This window comes from Octopus bimaculoides, chromosome 9 (genome assembly GCF_001194135.2).
Source record: "Octopus bimaculoides isolate UCB-OBI-ISO-001 chromosome 9, ASM119413v2, whole genome shotgun sequence".
NCBI lineage: Eukaryota > Metazoa > Mollusca > Cephalopoda > Octopoda > Octopodidae > Octopus > Octopus bimaculoides.
In genome coordinates this window covers 31,365,472-31,374,649 of record NC_068989.1, presented here as the reverse complement: position 1 = coordinate 31,374,649, position 9,178 = coordinate 31,365,472, and the positions used below count along the sequence as shown (strand labels likewise).

The 9,178-nt window shown below is 34.1% G+C and overlaps 1 protein-coding gene across 1 annotated transcript in view; it reads left to right on the top strand.

Moving 5' to 3' along the window:
• Window positions 1–9,178, top strand: part of LOC106875589 (uncharacterized) — a 135,876-nt gene that overhangs the window by 67,433 nt on the left and 59,265 nt on the right. Inside the window, exon 5 of the mRNA XM_052970902.1 lies at window positions 7,756–7,862. Coding sequence (XP_052826862.1) covers window positions 7,756–7,862 — 107 coding nt within the window. The remainder of the gene's footprint in view (window positions 1–7,755; window positions 7,863–9,178) is intronic.

Here is a 9,178-nt window from a genome sequence, read left to right as displayed (position 1 = left end):
ACTGGTGGAGGGGGTGGGAGGGCGGAAGCACCACAGCCATTGCTGCAAAGGTATTTAGGTCAAGTGGGGGAATTGGGGTGCGCGCTAGTTTTGTAGTCCTGGCGAAGCAAGGGATTAATCGAAAGAGGGAGGAGAAGGGAGAGAGAGAGTGGGATCGAGAGAGACAGAGTAAAACAGAGAGGATTAGGCCAGAGCACGAGGGAGATACAGAAATATATTCTTTTGAGATTTCTGTGGCATAGACACAGTAAATATTGAATGGTAGAAATATAGAATTGAGAAATAAGAGTTTTCGGCCAGCTAAACCTAACACAAAATTATAGAAATAAGTGACTGTGTGATGAAAATTAAAACTGAATAACTTGAATAACTGAGTGAATTTGGCGACATCATTATGGACAACTGAAATGAATTTGACGACATTATAATGAGACGGACAGAATAGTGGAAGCACTAAGTAAGGTGTTATGAATCAGGGTATAAATAGGAAGGTATGAGCGAAGCTAGAAAGGCAGAGAAACTTATCTGGTCATGCTTCTGGGATCATATTTATTCGGCAGAGGTTCTAGGAATGAGTGACTGAATCGAGTGTGTGCGCTAGTTTTATAGTCCTGGTGAAGCAAGGGGTTAATTGAAAGAGGAAGGAGAAGAGAGAGAAAGAGAGTGGGATCAAGAGAGACAGAGTAAAGCAGAGAGGGTTAGGCCAGAGCACGAGGGAGATAAAGAGATATTCTTTTGGGATTTTTGTCGCATAGAGACAGTAAATACTGAATTATTATTCAATTATCTAGTTGGATAAGTGACAGTAAGTACTGCACAAGATTTGAATGATGAAGAGAAGGAGATTTTAGAAATGTTGCAAGGTAAAATGTCTGATGGAAACGATGAAGTACTACCAAATGTAAGATATATGGACAGAGAAAAAATGAGGAGAGCCTCAGGCATGTCTAGATATGCAACTATATGCATGAGAATACATACATAAAACATACATACCTACATACATATACACACACATACATGCAAACAAACAAAAATACCCTATTGTTGATGTTGAAATTCAAATGAAGGACCCTTGGATCTAGGTTAGAAACTGGTTCTTTCTCTTTGGTAAGAAATCTTGAAATAAACTGAATAACGACATACATGCATGCATGCATGCATACATACATACATACATACATACATACATACATACATACATACATACATACATACATACACGCATACATACATACATACATACACTCAATGCCCAGTTTGACATTGAAATATTTTATTTCTTCTCACAGATTTAGGGAAAAGTTTTGAAATTTTTCATATTCTAAAAAATTGCCCAATACCTTTTTCTCATCAGTGATAAGTTACTCAGAAAATTCAGTGAAATAGTTTTTATTTTTTCTTAAATCTATATTTCAAAATAAATAATGGTTCTTAATTCTTTGCTTTTCTTTAAAGCTTTTTTTTTTTGTTCTTCTTGAGCTAAAACTTTATTGTATTTTATTCAAATCAAAATATTTTTCCTATTTCAAATTTTAAAGTGTTTCTATAGTTTTAACCCTTTCTCTATTTATAAGGTCTATCAATTATTGATAATTCAAAGATATCATTATAATTAACTATCCTTGCCAATATGGAATATGCATATCAAATAGTGATAATGATGATGATGATGATGATATTATGTTGATTATGACGAGAATGATGAATATTATTATAATAATAATTATGATTTTAAACTGAAGAAATAATTGAAAATTTATGATGAATATATACTGAAACTTCACGTCAGTATTATGAATTAGAGAAAGTTTTAAGGCAATAAAATGTAGCAATGAACCTGTTTATAGTACTTATAAGTAACATTAAATATAAATATATTTAAATGTTTATTTAAACATTTTAGAAAATATATTTAAATGTTTATTTAAACATTTTAGAAAAATGTTCTTAGCACAAGTTCTTAGAAGGATAAAACAACTGCAAAATATGAAGTTAGAGCTTATCCAACTTTGAATATTAATTTTGCAGTGGATATTATACTTTTTTTATGACAAAGAAATACTATGTCATATCTACATTGCAACATTTTTTTTAAGTAGACACTACCTGTCCTCATTTAAATTGCATATACATGTTTTGTAGTATATGTAAAATCTGAAATAAGAAAGGAAACAAATAATGAAATATTTCATTTAATTTTAATATTTAAACAGCTTACACAAAACAGTCTTTTACAAACCAATAACTGTAATATAATTAACTTTGTCAAGGATCACTTCTGTTTCATAGGTCTCAATCTGATTCTTGACTTGAAGACTTGAATAAAAGTTTTCTGCACTTCTCCTGCTGTGGCTAAGACATTTCTCCCAATTTTAAAAATAAGTAAGACCCAAGAGAAATAACAATAAATTCATAGAAGTATTTAAGTGGATACCAGAAATGAAAACCCAGGGAAAAATTATCTGAAGAAATTTCTAAATATCAAACTATTTTACAATGTCAAGTTCATCAACATCTATGGCTGAAACAAAACAACCAAGCACTAATGATAGCACACAAACTGTGGGAACTTCTAGCAATTTTTAACCTGCCTTTGATTCTTTTGATACAAGTGATCATCATGGAGGCCATTATGATAGATCAAGAAGAGAGAGGACAAAAATATGAACCAAGAAACAAACTCAATGATTTTAATTAATATATTGACTTCACAAACTAGCCTATAACAATTGATAATTATTTCCTTCGGAATGTGGGGTTTACAAAGAGCAAAACAGATGTCTCTCAAATATTTATTTTGAGAAAATGATTAAGAATGGACAAATCCTGGTTAGTTTACATAATGAATAAAAGTTGTACGAGATCTGATCAATAAGTATCCGGACTCTTACTATAGTAACAAAGCTAAAGCATGAAGAGTGAAGCCGCTTGGCACAGGTTGACCTTGAACTTTGCTGTGCATGTGAACCAAGTTTAACATTCTAGCTTACATACACTGTTTACTGCAGTGCTTGGAAGGAAGATGTATAGCGTGTGATCATCGCATTGACCATGACAGAGAAAGTTGAGCAGAGAATCTGCATCAAATTTTGCCAAAAGCTTGGTGATACCTGCTCAGAGGCCTACGCAAAGGTTTCAAAAAGTTTTCATTGTTCTTGATACAATCAAGGAGATTTTGTGCAACTGAAACACAAGTGTCTTTTTGGTTAGCTGAAAGCAGGTTTGGCACAAACTTGGCAGACACATGTCTTGTACCCAAATCTTCAGTGATAATGGACTGAACCGAACCATAACTAATCTGCATATCCTCTGATAACTCACGGATGGTAATTCAATGATTTACCCTCACAGCTGCATGCATATCTGTGACGTTTTTCTCAGTTCTCCCAGACGACAATATCAACATTTCTTTGGCCATCTTGGAAACGTCTGAACCACTTGTACACTTGTGTGCAGCTCATACACTCCTCTCCATACACTTTCTGCAACTTTGCATAGGCCTCTGTGCAGGTATCACCATGACAACTTTCTCTGTCATGGTCAGTATGATGATCACGTTACACACCTTCCTTCCAAGTACTGCTGTAAAAACAGTGAAAGTGAGCTAGAACGTTAAAACTTAGTGCACATGCACAGCAGAGCTCAATGTCAATCTTTGCCTAGCAGCTTCACTCTGCATGCTTTAGTTTCATTACTATGGCAACAGTCCAGATTCTTATTGATCATACCTCATATACACTGTTTTGTTTGCAAACTTTTTTCTAGGGATGATGAGATTATCTGACTTACAAGGAATTGTATGTTCCACTCCTTAATGTAAATTTACTCCATATATATGTATTTCTATTCAAGGATATTTACCACCACTAAAGAATCATGCATTTTAAAAAATGCCAAGCATCACTGAGAACAGGTAAGCTTTCTAAGTTGGTGAATATACTCAGGACTCATGAAGATATCATAGAACATAAGAGGGCAATGTTGTACTATCTAACAAGAAAGAGAAAATAAAACACTGTGGATCATAAAATAAAGAATAGGTCACAAAGAAAAGCACACATAGTGCTATTTTTAAGTACTGGAAAAGTTTGTAGCTCTTACAATGCATTTAAGTTAAGAGAAAAAGTGAAGATCAGTCAAATCATGAGAACTTTTTAGGGACCATTAGACTTATTGCAGATATTGATTCATTTTTACATGAACATCTCAAGAAATGTAAGAATGAAAAAGAAATACTACTCACAAATCCCAAATTGTCGATGATGAATTGATAGAAATCTTGGAAGAATATGTGTATGATAAAACTGTAAATTAAATTAGCAACCAAGATACCAAATACTACTCTATTATTGTTGGCTCTATACCTGATCTGACATGTTCACTAGCTGGTAATTGTGGTTTTGATACTGTTATAATGGAAAACCTAGTGAGAAGATTTTTAACATTTTACTGAAAAACATTCATCCATGACTTAGCACAACAAAATACAAGTCCTAAGTAAATGTAAGCTTTCACTTGAAAGTACCCATGGTCAGTCCTATGATTATGGATCTAATGTGGTCTTTGAGAAAAGGGCTATCAGTGCTCTTTAAAAGTTTAGCAGGTATACACCATGTGCAGTTCATTCACTCAACCTTGTTGGAGAAAAGCAATGTCTTCTATACCTGAATTTTTAAAATATTTTAGCATTTGAATATGTTGACTTAGGTGGTGATATTGCTAAAGAAATTTCCTCAAAGTATTCCATGTGTATCTTTAAGGATAATCATGAACATCACATACCCCAATTGGAATTATGTTGTTTGTATACAAAATGTCTTAACCATCATCAAATCATTTGTTGGGATACTGGTACACATTCTTCAAATGAAGGATTTTATTTCAGTTTTTTTTTAGACAACCAATAGAGTTTTATCTTTGGAAACATGGGATTGAGAATAAGTAGGCAAAATTGGTTAAGGAATCTGCTCAGCAGATAACATACAATTCCCTGATAACTCACTATAGATTTTAGTGGAATTTATCTTTATAAATTTTGAAGAGACTGTACATACAGGGGTTGGACAAAATAATGGAAACACCTTAAAATTTCAAACAAATTTATTTTAATATGGGATAGGATCACCTTTAGCAGTAATTACAGCATGAATTCAACAAGGTATGGACTCGTACAAAGTTTGAATTGTTTCCAAAGGTATTTTTGTCCATTCTTCAGCTAAAACAGTCTCCAGTTCTTGTAGTGATGGTGGTGGAGAATATATCGACTCCTTACTTGTTTTTCTAAAATGCACCATAAACGTTCAATAATATTGAGATCTGGGGACTGCAGTGGCCAGATAAGATGTTCCACTTCACTAGAATGTTCCTCATGCCATTCAGTAACAACTTTAGCTGTCTGAATTGGTGCATTATCATCCTGGAAGATTGTGTTTCCCTCTGGAAACAGTTCCACAACTATAGGATGAATTTGATCAGATAAGATGCTTAAATAGTCTTGACTATTAATTCTGCCATGAAGGGAAACCATTGGGCCAGCAGATTTCCAAGATATAGCCCCCAGATCATCACAGATCCTCCTCCATGTTTAACACTTGGAAGAAGGCAGTCTGGGTCAAATGCTTCTTTTGGCTGTCTCCACGCATATACTCGGCCAGTGGTCAGAAATGAGGTAAACGATGACTTGTCCGAGAAAATAATATTCTTCCATTGCTCTAGGGACCACTCTAAACGCTTTGCAATGTTTGTTTTTGAAAGAAGTGGTTTTCTGATTGCAGCCTTCCTGTGAAATCCAGCTTTGAGCAGCTCTTGGCAAACAGTTTTTGTGGAAACTGAGTTCTCAAGGTGGTCATTAAGCTCTACAGTAATTTTGGAAGCTGTACTTTTGTGATCCTTTCTAACAATTCCGTAAGAGTCCAATGGTCCCTGTCTGAAAGTTATGGTTTTCTTCCAGAGTTTTGTTTCAACAAGGAGGTTTTTCCCTCTTTCTCAAAGGCTGTCATTACTTTTGAGATAGTACTTCTTGATACACCAAACATTTCTGCTGTTTTCGTTAGGCTAGTACCTGCCATACAAGCACCAACAATTTGACCTCTTTGAAAGTCTGACAGATCTGTCATTTTAATGAATTTTAATTATCTTTTTCTGATGATATCTGAAAAGAAACAGCAATTTTAGCAAAACATATTAAGCAACACTAATAATAAGTAAAAAAACATAAAAATAAACAAGCTTTTGACAGTTTTATGGATATTTCAAAATTATGATGCTAAGTGTTTCCATTATTTTGTCCAACCCATGTATGTGGTAGCCTACTTTAACATTGATTCAGCTGTCTATTCATTCATCATGAAATGATCCCTGTTCCTTTTCAGGATTTGTGTTAGCTTTCTTTCAGTTACCAGAATTGAATCTTTTTTTCAACATCCAGTAGCTACCATCTCCAACAAAGTTTGCCCAATTTCCCTGAATATTCCTGCTTGACCATCACTACTGATGTTTTTGCCTTTATTTGTTGGCTATCTGACGATACTGGTATCACTCTTCAGAGTTTTTAGTATCATCGTTTTTTCACTTCTGATGTTCAATTTTGGCAGATTTGACTTTCCCAGAGCATAACTTATCATTTTGTGTCTTAAGTATTTTGAAAGTTACCTCCTTAACTATGGCAATCACATCTAAGTATAGATCTCATTTGACGGTTGATAGAAATTTGAAATCTTTTTTTTAAACACTTTTCTCAGAGGTATTTGACTGAATATGCTAATGTTAACCAATGTTTTCACAAGTGAATGACGAAGCTTGTATTGCAAGCATTAATATTTCAAACCGCTATAGTTTTCATATTTGATATGCATTGACTCAATCAAATTTTTGTTTTCTATGGTTTGTCTAATATTGCTGGATTCTATTTCTATCCACATCTAATATTATTTGGTATAAGAATTATTTTTTCAGTTTGAGAATTCAGTAATTAGGATGGATTCTTTCCCTAACAGTATTCTAGGCATGTACAATGAAATGAAAACAAACTGCACCTGTGATTTGAACCAATCATTCAGTTCAAGATACCAAGAATAGATACCCGAAAAAGGTCAGAGGGTACAATGATATGATTGCAGGATCAAAGTTCTGAATAAATTATGACAATTCCTAATCTTAGAATATCAGACAAAGATTGAAGGAGTTTGTTTGAAATATTTACTGCGTATATTTTACTTTAAGTTATGACTCTTTATATATTATTATAACTTCAGTTAATTACGATTCATGTTGCAATGATTCTAGCTGTCATAATAAAGGACTTAACTACCAGTAACTCTGTGTGTGCGTGTGTTTTGCTTCTTGTCTTTTTGTATAACCTTTTTTATCCATTTTGTCTTTCATCTTGATCATTGCTTATCAATTTATGCTTTCAGACAGTAAATATGCTTTTTCTCTTGGAAAAACCCACCTAACCAGTATTTATTCAATTTTATATACAAAATTTAGTCCTACATGCTGTTTGCCAGATCTATAATCAAGAATATTTAAATCATAATTAAACTCATTATTTTTGTTTTCAGATGCAGTGTATCTAGGATTACATTATTATAAGTGTTCATTTTTTGAGATGTTCAAGTGTGATTTGAGGGTGATTTGATTGCTCTATCTAGTAGGCCAAGTGGGCCAATTAGAGATCATTTCACTACCTTATAGTATTAATGTGTGTTATCCAAAATTATAGTATTATTCAGGGAATTCATTTACTTCCAGATTCCACTACTGTCAAAGAAAACTCACAAGTTCAAGGAGCGACAGAATTATTTCCTTCACACTCTTGTGGTATAGTGAAGTTTCATGCAATATAACAGTTTATGAGGGTAAGTATGTTCTACACATACATTAGTGTTTCAAGTGGTCAAATCAGTGAAGTGTTGAACAAACAATCAAAAGTTTGATGGCTCATATTTCCTCACTGCTGTTGTATCCATCATCAATATGCTTAATTCTTTCTTGCCCTGCAAAAACAGTTTAAAACTAAAGGATCAAGAACAATAAATTTTAAGCTTTTTCATTAGAAAAAAAAGCAAAGGCCAACCACATCAGTACTTCTTTTCAGATCAAAATTTTCAATTGTTTCAGTCATATTTGTGTTTATAATGGAATGTGAAGCAGTCCAGATAAAAGTCATCCCACACAAATATGTACAGCCTACTACATTTGTTGCTATAATCATTATCAAAAGCTTAGGCAATCAAATTTAAGTATCCTCCTCAGATTCACAGCCTACCACCTACGCCAGAATTAGGACCATATGATCCAAGATATAAAAGCCTCAAGACTGAGCTTTAATCTACATCTAATTGCAATATCTTTGAATAAGATACAGGGGCTTTTTTTCATAAAGACTGAATCAAATGAAGCTTAGAACTATTACTTCTTTTATGAATTACACACACATACATTCATACATATATACATACATAGATATATAAAGCATCACCATTTGTAAGTAGTTATCGCAACTTTATATTTTCCGACGCTACTCTATCTCTTTTTCTTTCTCTTCCTCTATCATTTTTTCCCCCTCTCGTTCTTCCTCTGTTTACTACTACGTATCTCCTTACCCCTCTCGTTCTTCCTCTGTTACTACTACGTATCTCTTTCTTTTCCTCTCGTTGCTCACCTATTCTTCTACTTCCTCCCTTTGTTTCTCCCTCTACCACTCTCTCTTCCCCTTACACCGGCATGGTCACATGCTTCCGGTCAATAATCCTTTTCTTCCTTGGCTATCGCCGAGCAAACACACGAACTTACTTCGTCCCCACTTTCAAGTTCGTGCCTCACAGCTTTCGTACACACATAATTTTTCCCATCTGGCCGTATAGCCTTTTCTGTTTGTTTTCCTGTCTTGTTTTTGTCCGCCACTACATTCCTCCATGGCAAGGTTTAATTTGTGTATACAAATTTAATTTGCGGTCCATGGGAAGAGCCGTTTTAACGATGCGTCCTACCCAGCTCTTCGAAACACTGGTGTTAAAACGGGGGTAGCTGATGAAGGAAAATGTTCTCTATGTGGCTTGTGTGTTTTCTTGTCTACGTTTTGTTTGCAATGTCCTGTACCCAGATATGCACCTATACATACAGGTGGATGTCGGTATGCACATACCTGTACGTATATAAGCATATACTCATT